The sequence below is a fragment of the Castor canadensis genome, chromosome 1 (genome assembly GCF_047511655.1).
Source record: "Castor canadensis chromosome 1, mCasCan1.hap1v2, whole genome shotgun sequence".
NCBI lineage: Eukaryota > Metazoa > Chordata > Mammalia > Rodentia > Castoridae > Castor > Castor canadensis.
Window position 1 is genome coordinate 93,441,015 of NC_133386.1, and position 22,098 is coordinate 93,463,112.

Consider the following 22,098-nt stretch of genomic DNA (forward strand, 5'->3'; position numbering starts at 1 on the left):
TATAACAATGTGAATTATGAGAAACAACAGTAATAAAAAGTAGGACATTCAAACTCTATTCCAATATTTTGCATATCAGTGTTTGTGTCTACTTTATTGGAGACACAATAAAGCAAGAAATAAAAACGCTTATGAAGGAAGGAATGGTGAGAAAAAACATTAATTTGAGGATCAGATATTTGTCTTCAAATGTTTCAATAGCAAAACATTTATTAACTAACTGAAAAATGTATTACTTTTAATGACAGAAGGGTGAGCTGCCTGCCATTGTCTCTTTAAAACATCTTCTACTCCTTTGTGATGTAACCATATATATTAAAGGCAACATTGAGCTCTAGATTAAGCCTACTTCATCTTCAGATTTCTTCTATACCTAATTCTAAATTCTCTTGATTCAACTGAATACTTCCAGAATATGAAGCTGAAATTTTAATAAAAAAATCTTATATCGATGGGAAAGCAGTAAAAAGTCTGAGAACATGACACCATCATTTTTGGAAGTGGAAAGAATTTCCTCCTTGTAGCATTAGAACCACTGACTGGAGGAGTTCATTCCCACTGGTCTTCAATGGAGATACCTGAACAAGGAGGTCAAACTGAGATACCAAAGCTAAGAGATACAGCAAAGCCAAATGCAACTGGAAGCTCCACAAAGGCCTGGAACATGCATTCCTTGCTAAATAGTGATTCATCAGGGCCAGTGTCTTTGTCTTGTATTTTGCAGGCACCAACATATTTTCAACAAATAAGTGTTCTGTAATACTTCACTCTTAGTCAGGAAATGGAGATAGGAGGATTGCAGTTCAAGGCTAGCCCATGGAAAAATTTATCAAATCCTTACTCAATAAACAAGCTAGACGTGGTGGTACATGCCTATAATCCCAGTTACTTGGGAGGAAGAGGTAGGAAGATTGTGATCAAGGACAGCCTAGGCAAAAGCACAAGATGCTATCTAAAAACAAAGTAAAGCACAAAGGGCTGGGAGGAGGGCTCAAGTGGTAAAGTACTAACCTAGCAAGCAAAAGACCCTGAGCTCAAATCTCAATACCCCAAAATGAATAAAAAACAAAACAAACAAAAATGTCACTTTTAGACCGATGCATGTTAAAGAAGCAAAAATTTCAAAAAAAAAATTGGCATGTTTTAAAGCTATGGTGAATGAGGTCCTTTAAGAACAAGTCTGGCCCATTTCTGTGGAGCAAATCCATCTAGAAGGGAGAAGCCTTCAAAGAGAAATGTTTTTTATTTCTACTGCAAAATCCAATAAGAATCTAGGAGAAGCTTTCTTCCTTTGCTATTGCACCTGATCACAATGGTTGTGCATTTCCATCATAGCAGCCTTTATTTATCAGCATTCAGCCATTAGCATGTTTTAGAGAGACAGATTAAGAAAACCATTTAAACAGTGGGCATGACTCCATTCCCATTTCCATTCTCCCTTTAATATATACTGAGTAAGCCCAAGAATCTTCTACCCCAGAGCAGTTCCTCTCTGCTTCTCATCCACAGAAGACCTCTCCAAGTTAAATGAAACCCCAACATTCGATGAATTCAATGAGACAAAGACAGTGTATTTTTAACTCCACGTGGTAGTCCTCAGAACAAAAGTCAACCACATAATGCAGTGCTCAGTAGAACTACACCATTCAGTGGTGCAGGCGGGCAAACATCCTGTGTGGGACACAACTGAGACAATGTTTGCCTTTCATATGATTCCTTCCAAAGGATTTTCAGTGGTAATTTCAACAATACTTAAATTTCACCTTCTCTACTTCTGCATTTATAACCTTAAGCCCAACCAAAGTAGGTTCAACTTGTCGATAGTTCTCACTCTAGTGGAAAATTCTCATCCTGACCTCCTTGTATCCCCTTTGATCTAGTTTCCCTCCTGAAGCATGATTGATGGATCTCACTCCTCATCAGGAGCTGCTAGTTCTCCACAATTTCTTCTTTGCTGTTTACTCAACCGAAGAATTGTAAACAATTAATTGGCCTTTGGCTCAGGGTAAACTATCAAGCTATTGGAGGGCATCTTTTACACACCTTTCCTAGAAGAACCAAATTCATGTAGAACCACCCCTAACTAGTATCTATTGTTCTGTCTGTCTGCGCTCTACCAAACACTCATAATACATATGCAAAAGTACTCTCCAACCAACAGTATGTGTGCCACACATCACCAAAATTACGTATGTAGCATCTCTAAAAACTGTCCTGCTGTCCTGGATTATAGTAGATATATAGCACAGTTGATAAGACCAAGAAAGAGAGCAGGAAAGAGTAAATGCAACTCATAAAAATTGGGCAATACTTCCTAGTAGCAGTAGTGCTTCCTTCACCTGAAAAAAATCTGTTTAAAAAAAAAAACACTCAAAAGAGTAAGAAAAATGCATACAATTGATAATTGTGGATTATCAATGTAGAACACAAAAACTCATGGCTAAATTATAAAAGTCATAATATTCCATGAGATGGGTAAGCATAATGTGGCCCAGTGTGTCTTCATGGAGTGGACATTGTTTACCAACTGGCCACCACTGACTGTGCCAGACCCTGTGGTCAGCCAGGGACCCCACTGCCAGCATACTGACTAAAATATGTCCAGTCCAAGAAGACACAACACACTGTGTACCAAAGCTTCCAGAGTCAGATAAATGGAACCTTTCTTTTACATTGTTCACCTTCCTCCCTCCTAGGAGAATATAGTTTAAAAACCAAGTGATAGTTCCACTTAAACCTTGAACTGTCATCTTGTCTAATGGACATTCTGTCAAATGGGCAGTTCTTTTTAATTTTTTTCCTGACCAGGGAAAAGGTATGTGCACAGAAGTGCCTCCCTCTGACTTTCACAGACTTCCAGATGCCTTCCAACTAGAAAGTTCTTCCCTACACCTAAATGAACTCTTCCCTGCTGCCTTTTAGATCTCAACACAGAGACCCAGACAGTCATGCCGAAATTTTCTGACCATCCAGCTTAGAGCAATTCATTAGTGATTAGAAAAAGGTGGGTTGACTGCTCATCCAGGCTGCTTTTGTGTTTCAGGAAAGGAGGGCAGAAAGCGTAACATCAACAATATGGGAAGTGCCAGGAGGTACACTTTGGAGCCCAAATTACATTTGATCAAGGGCTGAGTCCATACTAATTTTTTCTCTGATCCAAACAGTATAAATTTTATTATCAGCATTACCAATAATTTAAAAACACTTCAGATAAATTAAAAACTAGCTCTGACATGTGCATAGAGCTTCCTGAAAGTTTAATAAGCTCGGCAATAACTTAGAATCACATCACTGTTAATTTTAGATCACCTCTGGATTTCCTGGTGCAAGCTGGAGCAAAAACATTATTTTAATTAAGCAATTAATTAATTAAAATGAATGAAACATTCTTGAAAACTCAGAGACTCTAGAGGGTTAGAGTAGAGAAAATGGAATCAGGTCCAGAACCCAGGAATTCCTCGGCTAACTTGTGATGTGGGTGTCAATTTCCCTCACAGATTTCATAAAGTCCATTCTCCAAGTATGTCAAAATGCATGTCATGAAAGTAGCTCACTGAATGCACCCAGTGACGATTTCAGACATATTTAAAGAAGTCTAAGTATGAAATAAACTGGAAAATGGTAGGAATACTGGTATGGAGGAGATTAAGAAAGTTGTGATTAAATAATTTTCAACTTTCTCATTTCCTCTTTCCTCATCTCTTAGGGGCTTAAATATATACCCTTTGCAAAACAAACATTTTACTCATTGCCTTTGGCACTGGGTCTTAATTTTCTAAACAAAAATATATGGTGGTAGGAGAAACACTGTAAAAATGTTAATTACCAGATGAAAAGGTTCATTTAGGCTTGAACAAAACATATTGTAACATCATGCTGAAGGGAAAATAATAGGGGGTGCTCAAACTTTACCAATTATTGTGCAGCTAACACAGCATCCTCTTCCTTTCTAAACATGTTGTTCTGCCTCATCCATGGTTTCTGTCTTGTCTGTAAGTCCTCAGAGCCTACGAGTAAATTAAACACATACACGCAGCCATTCACATGAAGTGAAAGAAGCTGCCTGCACCCTGAGAGGTCAACTCTCTTAGAAGGAAAAGTTAAAGAGAGGAAGCTATCTGTACAGCACTGCTCCAGAAGTTCTCCCTGCCATCATCGCTGAGGGGTAGTAAGGTGGCACAATGAGTTAGATTTGCCCAGCAGGGGAGAGCCCAAGGGCCAAACAAGAAAAATCACTCCTCTCCGGAAATGACTGGCATTACAGAGCAATGGATGCTTCATTTCTCTCTTCTGGGAAAATTCCCCACTGAGACTCTCATATTTCTGTCTCCTGTAATGAGGAAGAGTAGAGAGCAAAGAAGGGTAGAAAGAAGATAAAGTGACTAAATCTACCCAAATTACCCTTTAATTCTTCCTGAAAGAAATAAAGGCAGAAACTAAAAGCCAATGAGTGCCTGTTTTTGGTTGGGGGTTAGGACAAAAGGATAAATGGAAATGTATCACTAACTTCATATCACCAAGTCCTCTTACCAACTATGTGGTGAGAAAGATTTTCTGCTATGAAAAAAGTCAATTTCATAGTTGAACAAAAATTAAGGATGGATTTTTAAAGTTACACTGATTCTTATAATGTCATTGCCAGTATAAGTATAAAGAAAATTCTTTATCTTTTAGAAATTTTTCAAAAAATGGCATGAGAAATATATTCTTATCACCAGTTTCACCAACAAAACAGATGCTTGTACTGTGTGCCTTTGACTTTCTCCTGAGTTAAAAGTGGGACTTTTGACTTATATACGGTGTTCTGGACATATACATGCTGTGTACTAGAACTTGGAGGTGATGGTTAAATGCTTTTGTTATACTTTTGATTACTTTTTGAATATTTTTATCATACCTTTGATCTCAGTAAAGGTGCAGAACTGTAATGTATTTGTCTTTTTAAAATATTGGAAAATGAACCTCATCATTCCTAATTTTCCATTAAAATATCAGTATTATGTCAACTGCTCCTTGGTGTTTAAGAACACATTAAATTTATATACTTAATGTTTTTAAAAAAGAACATTTTTTACATTTCATTCAGCATGTACTATGAATATTTACTCGGGATTGCAATTTGCTTAATGCAGATTAGGAAAAGAAGCTTATTTTTTTTTAAATAAGGCATTTCTGTGAACAGAATTTAAATATTCTCAGTTGGAAGTATTCTTCTATGCTACAAATTCAGCATAGGGTATTCTTTTCCACCGACAGACCGTATGAATTATGTATGTAAATTCCCATGCATTCATTTGAGATTATAAACTGAAGAGGTGAGCCAAAATGTTTCCCTGATAAAACAACAAATGTGAAGAATTAAACCTGTAAGCATAATATAAGGTAAGTCTATTCCAATGTGCTACTAAAATAAGGTTTATTACCCTAGTTCAACAAAAAGCACCCAACTCCTGTGTGTTCCCAAAGCTCAGCTAACTGCACTGTGCTAAAATCACTACAATGAATAAAAGTATTCTAGCTTAGCATAATGAAGGAACCAAAGTTCCAACTGGGATTCAAAATTCCTTTATATGGTATCAACACAGCAAGTACTGTACTCTCAAACTGGAACAGAGCTCACATAGTGTAGCTGCACCTGTCTTTATCCTCAGAAAGATGTGAACACGGGGTGCATAGTACTATTTAAACTCAGACTATTATAAAATAATCATTATCACAGCCAAAGTTGTAAATGCTGCCTGTGTATGAGTTGTGCAAAATGCATTATGCAATCATTGTTACCTTATTCACCCCTCCACCCATCCCAATTTCACAGATAAGACAATGGGGGTTGGGGAAGTTACTGACTTCAATCAAGATCACATAGTAAGCAGTGGAGCTCTGGATTCAAACTCAGGCCTCTTTGATTTTGAAATCTAACACTCAAGCACTCTTCTCCCTATATCTCTTAATAATTACCACAATTAGTGGTAAGCGTTTACTTTGGAGAAACTGTTTATTATCTTCATTATAGTACCTGGTTCTAGTTACAATAGTTACATTTGTTTCCCAGTTCCAGAGAAAATTTACTATGTCCTGTGTAAACTTTACCTAAATTATTTTTCTCTATTTTCTTTTCTATAAAGTAAGGATAATAGTAATAACTGCAGTACAAATAATTTTCCACAGCAGTTATACCATATTACTTTCCCACACTTGTGTAAGAATTCTAGTTGCCAATTATCTTCACTAGCATTTTATGTGTTCAATCCTTTCCATTTTAGACGTCTTAGTGAGTGTGCCTTGTTTTCCTCAAAATACTCTCTTGTCTTATTCAGTGAGATGATGTCCTCCTGGTTTTTGTTTTACATCTCTAGTCATTTCTTCTTTAATGTCTTTGAAGGGTCACTGCCCCCTCTCAACTTGTAAAAGTGAGTTTTCCTTAAGGCTTATTTTGAGACCTTTTCTTTCTCTGAATTAAATCCCTCATTCCTACCTATAGCTTCACAGTCACCTGTATATAGGTGACTGATAATTTTATATTTCCAATTTAATCTCTTTTCCAAGCTCCTGGCCTGTAGCCTCTTTAATTTCTCCGCTTGGATTTCTCAAAGCAAAATGATCAAGATTAAATTGAGGACATCCCTTCCATCCCTCCATACTGGGGGGACTAGTCAGAAATCAACCTATACCCAATCCATAAAGACAAGCAAAAACAGCGGTGGCTTCTGCTCCAGAGTGTCTCTCAAACCCTCATGTTCTACCACCACTAACATCCTTGCTTCAGCACCACTCAGCTAAACTTGTGTAACAGTCTCCTGACTTCACAAATGTGCCCTGGGCTTTCACCCTATTTTGGTACTGGGGTTTGAACTCAGAGTCTCATGTCTGCCACTTGAGCCACCTCACTAGTCTGCTATCCATTTTTGATACTATAACCAGAGTGATCCTTTTTTAAATACTAATGAGACTATATTAAACCTCTCCTCAAAACCCTTTTGATCTTCAGATAAAGCTAAAACTCTATTACCTGACCTAACAGGCCCCATAGTGCTTGGCTTCTACCTACCTCTCTAGCAATCTCTCGCCACAGTTCTCCTGGCTATCTCCTGCTTTCTTCTCTTCCACAACATTGGCTTCCATCCAGTCCTTCAGAGCCTCTGATTTTGCTCCCACCAGAAGCCTGAAGGTACTTTCTACCTTGTATTTGCCCAGTTATGTCTTAGCTTAGTCCTATCATCCAATAGGGAGCCATTCCTGGACAGCTTGTTCTTGGTCAAAATTCCTGGTTTGTATTATTTCATCAAAATATCATATATTTTCCTGTCCTATATTTGTGAAGATTTTAACTTTACAGAGATGATTATTGAAATAAAATGTACCCCATTCTATAAAAGCTAAAGAGTACATGGTTCTATTATTTCTAGCATGTAAGTGCTCAATCCATTTTCGTATCAAGAACAAATGAATGGAGAATCATTCATTTTCATTGGCCCAGGGACTGGTTTCTTATTTAAAATATGAAAGAGATTCACACTTTTGGGCTGGTCAGTGAGTGATTTGGTCTTGGACCAAGTATTTGCCATTAATACAATTAGCCATGGACAAGGTGTGATACTGCTTCTTCCTACATTAGACAAAATCCCACAGAAGGGGCTATGAGTACAAAAAGTAAAAGAAGGCTATCTAGATCATGCAAATTCTGGGAGTGAGATGGTATAACCTCCATATAAAAGTATGTTGTAGAAACAATGGTGTGAGTCTTCAGGTGGTAGGTGTGAGTGGTTGTATGTGTGGCGCACAGGTGAGATGAGAGCATGTATGTGCAGATGCAGACATAAGCTCACAGATGTGTAAATGAGTAGTTATTCCCTTCATTCCATTACCTCTTTCTGTAGCTCACTGACCAATAGTCTAGTGAAGTTAAGCCTTAAAATGAGAAGGTACCAAAGAAATCTCTTCTCTCCACAGTGAACAAAAACAACTGAGTTTTCTAAGTTAAAAAAAAATCATAATAGCAGACAGGTATGATGATATATGCCTGTAATCCCAGGAGATCAGGCAGGAAAACTGTGAGTTCAAAGGCCAGCTTGGGCTACATAGTAAGACCCAGTCTCAAATAAAACACAACATTATTTTAATATATACATAATTCAAAAGCATAATAGGAAAAGCTATTTGGAATCATAAAGAAATTACTACATATTGAAAGTGTGTCTTTCAGAGAAGTATTAAAAATTTTTTAAATTATCACAATTAAGAAATATGGGTACAGCATAAAAACAATTACAACAAATATCACTGCAAAGGAAATATTTAAATAAAATATTTCTTAGTCCCTGGCAATGATCCACCTATTCTGAATACTCAATGCAACCAAATTCAAAAATCAACACAGTAATAGAACTTCTTTTGGAGTTTGCCATAACAGGATATAATCTTAAAGAGGAAGCAAATCAAATCAGAATTGAAAATAAAATAATTGATCAAATTTGTTGGTAGTTAAAATGGAACCACGTGGAGCAAGAATGACAGTGGGGTGGGGGGGAACAGTGGATGAGGTACAGAGGACCTGGAGGGAGTCTCCTCTCTAATTCAAAATGAAAGCTTGAAAAAGTAGGAATAAATCTTCAATAGCTAACAGGTTGATTACTGTCTCAACTGTTAATCTTTATCAGCTGATGGCCCAGAACACAATGTTAAGAAAGGTTCTGAGGATCTGACACTCACAATGCTGCTCTTGGTAACCGGACTTTGCATGAGAAATGGGTATTTGCCAGTCCTGGAACACATAATCACTGAGTGCCTGTGTACATGTTGCTGGAGTCCAGTTTCTGAAGGGCAAAGATGAGTGCCTTTGTGTCTAAAGCACACAGACTGTGCAATATAGTGCAATAAACACTTGCTGAGGTCCTATATGTGTGGCCAAAGGGTTAGGCAATGGAAATAAAAGATGGTTAATGTGAGACATCTGCCTCCAAAAGTTTTTAAGTGTAGAGGAGGACTTAACTGTGGTGCATTTTTAATTGAAAATATAATCAGTATAATACTTCATGCTCATGTGCATCTGATTTAACTCTTAATATCAAACCACAAAGCATGTATATGCTTTAAACTGTTACTGAAGTTAGAGATGTATTAATTTAAAAATGTTACTATTAAGCATGTCTTTCTAGAGAATTACTTTTTTAAATGTATTATTTATGTTCTTCCACACTGACATTCAAATATATAACAACGCTATCTTTCAAAAGGCCATGAATGATAAATCAAAAACACAACAGACCATCAGAAAATGTTATTTTAATTTTACTGTGCAATGTCAATATCCAATATTTATTTCCTCATAAATTCTGGTCAACCTGCTTCTCTCACAATAGTCAAAAGCAAATAGCTCATTCTTTGCTTCCAGAATTTGCTGACTGAATTCCTATAGTCAGAATAACCATCTGACTGCTATTGTCCTGCCCATCCCATTATAGAGCCTTCAGTGTCTCCTCTAGTCCACATGTTTTGAATCTACTCCTTCATTCATATCCACCATTTTAAAAATTGGGTACCTATTATATGTCAAGCACTATGCTTAAGATATATATAAGGATGATTCTATTCTCATGAGTTTATGCTGTAACGAGAGGAGAATGTTAAGTGAAAAAAGGTTATGAAAACATGTGCACAGAGGGCAAATATTAAAAATCAATCTCAGAAGTCTGAGAAGGTATACTAGATGAGGTATTGCTTCAGTTAATTTTAAAGGCTAGGTAAAAATTAGATTAAAAGGGAAATTTCCAACCAAGAGAAAAGTGGTCACCAAGTTGTGAAGCAGTGATGAGCATTAGATTAGTAAAGACTGTGGTAGGAAGGGATGCAAGGACACTCTGAGCACGATACAGATCATTACATTTAAATTTTACTCTGGAAGGAGAATGTTTTATGTAAGAGATACTACCTACAAATTCCCTCTGGAAATACAGAAAAAGCATTGTGTTTAGACAAAAAGCCAAGAGATTTATGACAGGTAGGTAGCAATAAGTATGATGTGTCTACAGACATACAGGTAGAAATATTTAACAGGTGGTACAGTAAAATTCAGAATGTGGTAGAAAGTTCTGAAGTATTAAAATAGATTAGGAAATCTGGCATATAACTGTGGTTGAAGCCATTGTTTGAGGTGGGCCAGGAACTGCATACAAAATGGAAAGAATAGAAGTTTGAAAGTAGAACCTGTAAGATCATTAGAGTCCAGAGGAGACAAAATAGGGACGTCTAGAAAAATTGAAGGCAAATAAGGAGGAAATGGAATTATAAAAGAGAGGGCAAGAGCGAGCTTCAAAATGACCTTCAACGCCTATCATAACCGTCACTCATTCTGCACTCTTTTGTATTCCTATTCAGTATTTTCCCAAAGTACATGTCACATTTTTAAAAAGTTTTTCATTACTTTATCAGGTAAAGTATCTGCTTCTTCTGGCCTAAGATTGTGGGATTTGGTTTTTGCATGTGGGGCTCCTAGAAGTTGCAACAATGTTGCCTTTGAGGAATCAGGGACAAGCCACTTGCCTGATTATCAATCATAGCTGGATTCAACCCTAACCACTAGGCCCTGGCAGCTCCAAATACCATGGAATCCCTTTCTGAGACCTTTGTCTGGAACAATACTCAGACCACAGTACCTTTTTTCACACTAGCATCAAGTTTTTACCCCCAGGATGCTATCTATTAGGTGGCTTAGATTTGGTCTATCATACATAGACATTTATAATTTGAAATAACTATCCTAATTATAAGAAGAGTCTACTGTATAAAATTTTAAATTATATTTTTCATGAAAATTGTCACAAAGATTATGTAGAATGAAGCAGAAGCTATTTATATTTTGGCTTTTAATAAAATTTTAAGATTCAAAATAAAAGAGACTGTTCAATTCCTCTCTATTTCAAATACCAGGATGTAAAATATATCCATTTTTTCCAGAAAAGAAGGGTTAGAAAAGAAGACTTAAGCTCCAATATATTACAATGCAAAGATAACAAAGGAAGATAAATCTGCTAAGCTGTGTAAGATATAAAAAGAAAGCCATTTAGTTACTTTACTTTTGTTTTCATCTCTTTCTACCAATGTACTACATAATCTTTCTGACCTGACAGACCTCTAAATGTGGATACATGCTACCTTATGTTTAGAGAAACCAGACACATTGATTTATATATACCTTAGATACTTCAAATACAATCTGCCTAATTTTTCCAAAGTGTTAAAACAAAACAGCTAGTAAACCTTTGAAAGAGTTCTTCATTTCATTTGGTCTTTATATGTGTGTGTACGTGTGTGTGTGTGTGTGTGCGTGTGTGCATCTGTGTGCGTGTGTGTGTGTGTGCATGTGCGTGTGTGTGTGTGTGTGTGTGTGTGTGTGTGTGTATGTGTGTGGAGTACTGGGGCTCAAACTCAGGGTCTTCACCTTGAGCCACTCCACCAGTCCTACTTTTGTGAAGGGTTTTTTAAGATAGGGTCTTGCAGAACTATTTGCCCAGGCTGGCTTTAAACTGCAATCCTCCTGATCTCTGCCTCCTGAGTAGCTAGGATTACAGGCGTGAGCCACCAGCACCTGGCCTCATTTCATTTGTTATAAGCTGTGTTTAAATGACAAGAACACCAATGGGCACACAATGACTGTATACAAATAATTTACAACTTTAAAGTAATGTGATATTGTTGAGATTAAGAACACTCTTAAATGTCAATCAATAATGCTTTAAGGACAGAAATATAAGTAAAGAAATAATCAAGTGGACTACATAAAGTCTTGCAAATGCAGCAAGAAAACTTCATTAGTATGTACTATTATACTAGCTCCCACTTGTGATTACATATGCATATTGTGCCTGAGAGTTCATAAAAGAAACTAAATAGCATGACACATATATATGACAGCACAAATACTTTAATTGGTTTTCAACTCAAATACTTTTCTATGTAAATATAATAACAACTTCCAGACAATAGTTACTAAGTTTAAATACAAAATATATACCAAATAGTGTATAAATCATTTGAAGGTATTATTTTCTATATTACATAAAGATGTCAATTTCATTCATTATGTTTCTTTAAAATAGGTAATACTATAATTAAATGAATTAATTGCTTATAAATTGCATGAAATTATTTCTTATAACATTACCTTATCTTACTATCTAAACTTCAGAGGAAGTATTAAAGTATTACACTTTGAAATCTACTTAAGTGAGTTCCTATAAATTAAAGACATGTTCTTTAAACTTGTAAGCTGAACTTTTGCAAGGTTCAAAGAACAATTTTCATAGCCTTGTATGCAGCTGTAATTCATAACTAGTATAATTTGAAAAATGTTTGAAAATTTAAATTCAACTTTTCCATATAGAATAGCACATACTGAGACCCCATAAAAGAACTCCTCATCCTCAACAAAACATTCCTTTTTACCAAACAACAATATTCAAGATTTCTTATGTACAACTTGCTTGCATTACTTATTGGTAAAGGTGTATTTTAAGACTATTAATTGCTTGATTTTAAATGAGTAATTTGGGACAAGAGAAGCAAGATCTATGAAGAGAAGACAGTATAAATTTTTCATCCAACTTGAAACTTAAAAGTTGAGAAAAGTAAGTACTATCCAACAGTTACAGCAGGAAATTGATATAAAGAAATGAATCCATGTGTAAGTCACTCTCCTTTATGCCAGTTCTAGTTTTTCTTTAAATAAGCATTTACATGTACAGGAAGTTTTCACAAGGTGGCAACAGAAGCAGGAAAGCCTCAGGACAGTTCTGCAGTATCTTCTCCTTAAGTCAGCTACCAAAAACTGACCTACATCAAAATAAATACACATAAACCTAACACAGGTGTGACAGATTTGCATATATTTTCAGTTAAATTTGTATAAAGATGCTGCATCTGTAGACCATAGAGATTGTATGTGCATATGTAGTCTGTGTGCACAGACTTCATTGACTTTCCTGTGAATGGGAAGCTTCTTCAAGCACAGCAGATAACATGGTCATTTCACTTGACTTTTGACACTGTTTGATTGAGATTTCTACTGTCTCTAGGCAGCATATGCATGCGTTTCCATGGCATTTAAGACACATTTGACATAGGAAATGGTAATGTGTGTTTTACAGAAAGTTCTCCACAGACAGTCTGTGTAATTCTTTTTGACCTGTAAAATACTGGTATCATGTTACATCTGATTAAGACAGGTGGTCAACAGTGGTTAAAATTGGACTTTTAGTGATTGGAATAGAGATTACTAGTGGGTTTGATTAAAAAAAGAATGTGAGACTATATATGTAGAAAACCTAAGGCTTTTAGAACAGAAACTTTAAAAACTCTTAAACGTGTATGATTTATTGCATCATTCCCCTGTGAAGTGACAGGAAAGAGAATCTACTACTTGACAAGCCACCCTTCCTTAATTCTGAAAATAAATTTGTGTGATTTATCAAATACACTAAAATAATTGGTCTGTTTTTGTTTCTTCTAGTAAAAGATGAAAGTTACCCTGAAGTTATTTTTCTTCTTATGTATCTATTTATTCATTTTTTTAGTGATACTGGAGTTGGAAGTCAGGGCTGTGAACTTGTGAGGCCAGTGTCCTACCCTTGGTCCGTGCCCCCAGGCTTTTATGGTTTAGTTTTATTTTTTCAATTAGGGCCCCATGCTTTTTGCTCAAAAGCTGATCTCAAAGCACAATCCTCCTACATATGCCTCCAGCAGAGCTGGGATTACAAATGTGCACCACTATTCAGCTTGTTGGTTGAAATAGGGTCTCAGTAAATCTTTGCCTGGGCTTGCCTCAAACAATGATCCTCCTGATCTCCAAAGTAACTAACTCGTCTCAGTTGCCTTTTAGTTATTTCAAACTTTGCAATTGTGCCCCCATTACTTTTTGTGCTAAAAATATGAGTTATTTAATGAGAAAGAAAAATACAAAGGAAGCAAGAATATCTTCAGATTGGCCCTACAATCATTTTAACTTTTAATTCCTTGTCAAATTCTTCTCTTGGTGTTCCTGCAACTCTGCCACAATGCGTCCCTCCAATGATAGTGAGGGGGAACCCGTCACAAGAGTTCACCTCCACACCCTCTATAAGCACAGGAAAAGATGATCCCAGGGTTTGTCTATAGTTTAAAAGAATAAACAAAATAATGACATTTTTCTTGGATAGACTAATTCAAAGTTTAAAAATGCCTCCACTTTATCATGTTAAAGTCTCAGAAATTAGAAGGGTAGGCATTACAAATTCCACCCTATACACAAAGAAACTGATCTGAATGAATTAACTTGCTAATGTTTTTACCTATAAAAAGTGATAGCATTGAGACCAGAATCTGGTCCAATGTTCTATTCAGTACTCATCTCCCCTTCTGACCATGACAGTTTCAAAATGGCAGGAACTAAGCAAGCATTGGCCTGTAGTAGAGGACTCGCTCTTTATGTCGGACCCAATTTTAATACCTGGTCATATTGTTGAATTAAATGTCATATGCTACTTTTTTATTGGTAGTGTTCCAATGCTAAAATACTACTGAGAAGAGATAACCTCATAGTGTGTGTGTGGGGGAACAATAGGGAAATGCTACGGCATTAGGAAACCCTGTGAGCAAAAAAACAAGTAGGTCAGGAGAGCCCAGGCACACAGGAAGTCAGAGAGCCACATGTGGCCAGACCCAGGGAGTCAGAGAGGAGCACTCAGAAACATGTAGAAAATTCCATGCCTTCCTGACTACTCCGCTCCTATGAAATTTTGTTCTCTGGACTCTAGGGATTAAATGCCATGAGCAAAGGGTCAGGAAAGTACCTAGGTCATTCTGAGAATTTCACTAATATGAGAAAACTAATAAATACTGACATGAAGAGGTAAGCATAGGGCACAGTAAAATCTGCAAAGCATCCACCAAATGCCCAATACACAGAAGGTAATTAAATGCTAGTCTCCTAGCTCAGTAGATGAACAAAACAGACCACAACACAAAACTCACACCTTAGTGCACTTTTTAAAAACTTGATAAAAAACAGTGAAGGCTGGGCACAGTGGCTCACACCTGTCCTCCTAGCTACTCAGAAGGTGGAGATCAGGAAGAACATGGTCCAAGTTGGCACAAGGATAGATACAAGCCCCTATTCAAAAAATAACTAAAGCAAAGAGGATTGAAGGCTTAGCTCAAGTGGTACAGCACCTGCCTAGCAACATGCTTAAGAGTCTGAGTTCAAACCCAGTATTAAAAAAAAAAAAAGTGCCTCAGGTAAATTCCCATTACCTCTCAGGACCAACTCTAAAATATCCAACATATCACAGGACCAAATGTAAAAGGTTGTGTAAAAACAGAATAGAGTCCATAAAGATAACTGAAATGCAACACAGTAGATTTTATAATCCATGGCACAATAACCCCACCCAAATGCTTATTACAGATGTGGGAGAATAACTGCATGATTTCAGGAATTGATGTTGGATTTCTTTCTGGGAAGCTCACTGCACAAATCATTTTCTATTTCACAGGTTGAGCAAATAACACCCCAATGTTGTGTTTCTCTTAGTCAGGTTGGCAGTAACATATGTAGCTCACACTGGTTTCCACAGGATATTTCTAATTTAGTAATCTACTCACTTAACTTCTGGTTAAGAAAGAATGCATACAAATTAAAAGAATGTCAATATAGACCAACAAAAATGGGAACCATCAGCTTTGTGTCTTATTCTCTTCGATAACTCCTTGTGCCTTTCATTTTTAGGGTTCTTTTTCTATATTTTTCTCCATGAGCATTTGGGAACTCAGTAGTGCATACGCACATGTCCTAAGACAGGTGTTTGTTGGAAGTGGGAAGCTGCAATAGAGTTCAAATCTTCCCCTAAGTTTAACCCATCTTCTAATGTGAAAAAGCCTAGGCTCCAAGTAAAACATTATGTTTTCTCCCTAAGTCTTTTCTGCCAAATACAGCATCTTGGACTGGGTAGACACTTGGTCGTGTTTTAGCCTCTTTCTCTCTTCACTACTTGCCTTTTTCCTTTTCTTTCTTACCTATCCCTACTTAACAATATGATAGAATATGTCTGGGTATAAGATAAAAATCTTTGCCAATGGAATTATGGTATTTGCATTATGGGGACTCTATCACCACCTCATCCTAGTTTCCCAAATACACTTTTCATTCTTTTCCTAGTTACTAATGGAGGTCTCTCAAAGTAAGCCTTATGAATACATTTCAGGCTATAAAATTATACTTATTTGGAAGGGAGAAAAAGAAGAAAAGCAGAAGTTATAGAAGTTCTTTCCATGAAGGAGGTAGCTTTGATGGATGATTGAAAAGTAAAAGCTAGTTTCCAATGTTAAGAAGAGAGGAAGAAGCCCAAAGTCAATATTCTTCATAAATCAATTTATATTTATAAGAAAAATGGAACCACTTAAAATTCCAACTTAATTTTCTTTTCCACATTTACAAAGTAAGTGGTAGAAATAGAAGTAGAGCCCTAAAATGCATGGTTCCAATGTTAATGGTCTTTCCACTACACTATGATGTTCTTATTATCTTCCAATTGGAGACAGTTCCCTTCCCGCCAGCCACAAGAATGTTCTATTGATGAATGTGAGAAGCTCCAGCCCAGCACCCTATGAGGAGCAGATGATTTTCAGAGTCAGCCTAATCTTGTCAAACCCCTTCTCTGAATCTGAGGAAAGACCAAAAATTCATTTAAGTAGAAGACAAATGAATAAAGAATGCCTCTTAGTAGACAGTGCGGTGTCTGGGAAAGTGTTTAGGTTTAATCCTGGTTGGATCATGTTTGGGAGTTAAAGTAGGATATTGCTAGAGCTCTCTGAATGCATGTTGAAAATCTGAGAATTGTTAATACCTAACTTGTTTTCTGCACAGGCTATTTTGAGAATCCAAATATTTATAAAAATATTAAATGAACATAGATCACCTATTTGGTACTAGATTAAATAACTGCTTACATGGCTAGCATGAGGTAAACAATAAATGTTGGGAATTCTGTTAGCTATTTTAATATATCCATCCTCAAACCATCCCTCTAATTTCCTACTTCTAGTTTTTCTCTTCTCTTACTATTCTGAAGCTCCTTTCTCTATGAAGTTTTTATAAAAAGGAATAAGATTTTACATCTAATGAGATGTTCTCAGATAATGCAGTTTTCGGTCCATGTAATATATTGGTTCACGACATCTAGTGACAGTTACTTGAATGAGTATTCATTGAGGAAGTTAGACTTCCATAAGACTCCAGAACACACACAGTCACACAGATACACAGACACACACACACACATACACACACACACACACACACACCTACTGAGATTTTTTAAAGATCTCTAATTTACAAATAATTAAATCAATCATTAAATACAATTTTCAGGAGTCTAGTACTTTGGTTATAATGCAATAGTATTTAAAATTAGTGTACTTTGCCAAAAATGAATTATTTGATGATAAAGTACTTCTAGTTTCATATAAAAATCTTCTAAAATCTTGAGGTGAGAGTAGCTTGATTTTTTCCATTTATACATATTTTATGACATTATCAAATCCCAATTCAAGTGGTAATTTATAATCAAGGCTAATGAAACTATACAAATATATATAAATTGATATTTTGTAATGCTGCTTTGGCATGTTCATCCACCAGATTTCTCATTCTACTAATGCCTATTTTTATCCCCTATAGAGAGACAAAGACATGTACAGTCGGTATCTTAAGGAAGGTGATGATTCTGCAGTGAACCCAAAAGTCAATTTTAAGTCTAATTTCCCTGTTAACAGAACTTTACCTTTATTGGATTTTTTGAAAGTAATTTCTCAGATATGTGACATGATGGACTAAGCATGACCACAAAAACTTTTTTCTGACTTAACAAATATTTCAAAGCCCTGTGAAGAGCATTCTGTTTCCCAATCTATTTTAATGCCAAGTTTAGAAAAGGCTACCACCTATGACTATATGTCATTTAGACCCATTTATATGTGTCATCTGAATAGCTCCCACGATCCCTACTTTTTAAGATATAGTGTCCCCTGATTAAAAAAAAAGAAAGACAGCATCATTTCACTAATTACAGACAATACAACACACAAGCTGGGATTTCAAAACACTAACCAACCCACCACTGCAAAAAGGCCAAGACAGTAGCAGAAAAGGTCCAGATTATAGAGGCTGTTGTTTAACAGCATCACCTACTGTGATATTCTGTGAATCCGTGCAATAAAGGAATAATATTTGTAAGTAAGTGGAAAGCAGTCATGGGAAAACGGTGAAAAAAGATGTGTCAGACAGGTGCAGTTGGACAGTGCTCCTAATTTTTATCTGTCCACATAAATTCATATAATCTTATGATTGTTGATCTAGGCAGTTATCAGGTTTGGGGTTGTGTCCTAAAACTCATCCACTACCACTTAAGATCCATCACTCTCCACTGCCTGGAACAGCCAATGAAGAGGTGTGATGGCCACTACTTGCACTGTACCTTCCCTTCCCTATCCAAACTCTGTCAAGCAGTAGCCTACATTTTTTCACTCGCTGCTAGAGGCCTCTATCTACCTGCCATCTGCAGCAAACACCAAAAGGAACAGCAGCAAATCTGTAAATCCTGACCAACAGAATAGGTGTCGAGGACTGGTGGCAGGGTCTGCAACCGGTGAGGACAGACGGACTGACAACCAGACAGACAGACAGCAGACCATCAGACACCATCCATGACTTCCAGTCTCAGAAGAGGGGAAGCCTGCAGCACCAGAATCATCATTCTTCCACTAGGCACAGACAGCAGATTAACGAGGGTTGTGCCTCCCTCAAGCCAGCAGGCTTAAAGTATTTGTTTTCTGGATGAGAAGAAGCAAGGAATTCAGAAACCTGCTGCTCTTTACAGAACCAGACCAGCTCTGGCCTTCTCAGTTAACAGCTTTTTTTTTTTTCCTGAGTTTATAAAGGAAACTAGATTTCTACTATTTTGCTGTGGCTTAACACCCACATCTTTTCCTCAATATCGCCCTCTCCACTCTAGGTGGCAGTTGCACTGGTTGGGGACCCATGGGTCTGTGAATGCAGCCTCTATCCATTCCTCTCCTGTGAGGCACTGCTGCACTGAGGGGAAGCAGAACCATTTCCTGGCAGCCTCTTCTCTTCAAGAGGCAATCCTAGGAGTGGGAGGGAGGCCATGCTGAGTGTGCTCTGTGCCCTAGTTTCACCCCTTGCTCCCTCCTTACCCCTCTTTGCAATCAGCTAACTCCAGATGCAACAGGTTCCCTTTGGCTCTTCCTGCCAATTGCCTGCGCCAGATACACCTTCTAGCTAAGCAAGGGACGCCAAGGAATCAGTCCCAGTCAGGGTCTCTAAATTTCCTTCAGCCCAGAGTAGAAAACTTTCCTGCATACACAAAGACTGCCCAAGGGAGGCAGGGTTGGAGTCCCCTTCAGATTCATTCCATGGGTGATGCTAAAGAGCTAGAAAAGCCCTGCCTGGGTACCAGTACAATGTAAGCAGTTTTGTCTGAGACAAGCAGCAGCAGTGTTCACACACTGTGCACCACCACCAACCAGCCCCATTCCCTCCTCATCCCCCGGAAAATAGGGCCTGGGTAGAGCTCCCCGGAAGGGGTGATGACTTCTAAATAGGGGAGAATGTGTGCAAACATTCAACCCCTTACTGGGCTACTTCTTCAGGAACTGTGCAGGCCCTAGAGGTCCCTTGGAAAGCAGGAAAGAAGAACCTCTATTTTATTCAGGCCAGCTTCTCCCGTTATTAAAAACTTTGTATTGCCAATGGCATTATATATGGATGAGAAAATTTGTCTTCACACAAGTATTCTGTGTAGAAGACAATAAATAAAAGGTTAAATAAAAGCTGAAGAGGCAGGTTACCAAAGATGGCAACTGCCCCCTCCACAAAAAAAAGACCCAACCTTGATCTGTGAGATGAATGAGTCCCCAAACAAGCATTAAAAATAAGCATTTTTATTATATAAATATTAGTTCCTTTTCACTGGGGTACCTTGTACCTGCTAAACAACTCCAAAGAGCAGAAGAGCTGTGTTCAGCACCTCCACCTTGGCTCCTGTTCATCCCACCACCCCTCTTTCTTCTACTCATCCCCTGGCCCCTACCCTGCTTCCAGCCCAGGCCGTTCCACTAGGGTGGGATCAGCTTCTCTCAGCTTCTGCATATCCCACCACCAGGGTGGCCCCTGTCCACCCAACCCTCCTGGGCATCCCCCGGCTCAAGCCACCCTCCCCTGGCTCCTAGGTTTCTGGCTCCCTGGAATCCTCTCCTTCCTCCGGACCCCCTAACCTCTTCCCTGCTCAAGCCCAGGACCCCGGCCCCAAGGCGGTCCCTCGCCGCCCCTCCCCCACACCGAGCCGGGAGGAGCGGGTGAGTGAGTGGTGAATGGACGGATGGAGGCGCGCGGAGGGATGGATGGCGCGGTTAGGGGTGGCTTACTTGAGCATGGCTTCTTCTTTTTCCTCCTCTTCCTTCTGCCGGTCCATCACTGCCATGATAATGTTCCTCTCCTCCTCGGTCAGGTGGCTCAGGTCGGGCAGCTCTTGCATGGGGGGAGGCACCGTGGGTGGGCGAGGACCGCGGGGCCCCACGGCCGAGGACATCTTCGTGGCCTGCCCGCCCCCTGCGCTCGCTCTCTCGCTCTCACCTTTCGGATTCACGCCCAGCTGCTGCGCCCCGGCTCTCGGCTCACAGCGGAGCCCTCCGGGCGGCGGCGGCAGTGGCGGCGGTGGCGGCGGTGCCGGGGAGAGCGAGTGCCCAGGCTGTCATGGTTGTTTGCGTCCACCCAAGCCCGGATGCTGCCTTTGTTTGGGTCGCCCTGGCGAGCCTCAGGCCGCCGGCCGCCTCCCGCCTCCCGCAGCGCAGCCTCGGCCGGCGGGGGCGGGCGCACGGGCGCACGGGCGGGGGCGCGGCGCGCGCGGCGAGGGGCCGAGGCTGGCGCGGGGCTCCGCGGCTCGGGGCGGCTCCGCGGGGCTCGCGGGCGGGGGCGGGGCTGGGGCGGCCGCCGAGGCTGCGCTCGGGCTTGGCCGCCTCCAGTTTGGGGCTGCTGCGGAAGGGAGAGGGAGTTGGGGTGTCAGTTAGGCGGAGTCTTGGCGGCTTCGCTCCCGGGCGATGCTGATGCTGCCTCTCCCGCAGACATAGCTGCCAGCCGCCCAGCCCCGAGCCGCTCCGCCCACGGGCGCCACCCGCCCACTCCCCAGGTCCGAGCCACGCGTTCCCGGTGCTGCCCCCAACCTCGAGCCAACGTGCGCACCCCGGCGCTCTATCCCCAGGTACCCCTCACGCGTGACTCATCCTCCCTCTCCTGGCCCCTTGTCTATGTCATCCTCCCTAGCTCTGTTTTTCTATGGGTCGCATTAATCATCATCATCCTTGATACCTTCTTCATCGTGAAGACCCACAGTGTTCTGAACAGCTGGATGGAACACCCTCTGGACCCATTTTTTTCTTTCCTGCCACCATGTCTTTCTCGTTTCCTAACCGAGCGTTCACAGCAACAATAATGTGGTTTTCTAGATAATTTTGATCACACACACACACACACACACACACACACACACAGCATTTGACTCTTCAGTGCAGTGTCTTTCTTGACCCATCCTCGCTACAACTATTATGCAGTGTATCCTAATTTCTTCTCGCGATGCCCCACAACACTGTAACTCTTTAATTTGCCATTTAGGGCTCGGCTAGCCTGTCACACCTCATAACTGCACTTCTCTGGCGTCATTAATGGATTATCTACTCTTATTCCGCCAGTGATACTCCCTGTCATCATGTACTCACTTCTTAGCTTCTGTAGGTACTTCTCAAGAAACACTGATCCCAGATAAGAAAAACATCCAACCCTATCCTCTTGTATTTAAGAAGCTTCTGCTCAATGCCTGGCCCAATGATTGGCATTAAGGATGAGCTTCTCTTGCTGATAAAGGCAAAAATTAATAGACAATCCTTTCAAAATAGGTAATATTATCAGCTTTGAAACCTGGAGACTGAATTTTGTTAAGGCAATTATAAAAGAATCAATACAGAGGAGGGCTCAAATTGAGCAATTTCCTAAGCTCT

General features: G+C 39.3%; 1 protein-coding gene across 46 annotated transcripts in view; it reads right to left on the reverse strand.

Moving 5' to 3' along the window:
• Positions 1-20,907, reverse strand: part of Rims1 (regulating synaptic membrane exocytosis 1) — a 405,270-nt gene extending 384,363 nt beyond the window's left edge. For 15 of the 46 annotated variants that reach the window (XM_074079995.1, XM_074079978.1, XM_074080046.1 and 12 more), the window contains exon 1: positions 20,473-20,893. In XM_074079995.1, the coding sequence (XP_073936096.1) occupies positions 20,473-20,636 (164 nt within the window). In that variant the 5' untranslated portion in view covers positions 20,637-20,893. Of the gene's footprint in view, positions 1-20,472 lie in introns of all 46 variants that reach the window. The other 31 variants (XM_074080116.1, XM_074080108.1, XM_074080106.1 and 28 more) reach the window with 9 other exon arrangements.
• Between the last annotated feature and the right edge of the window lie 1,191 nt (positions 20,908-22,098).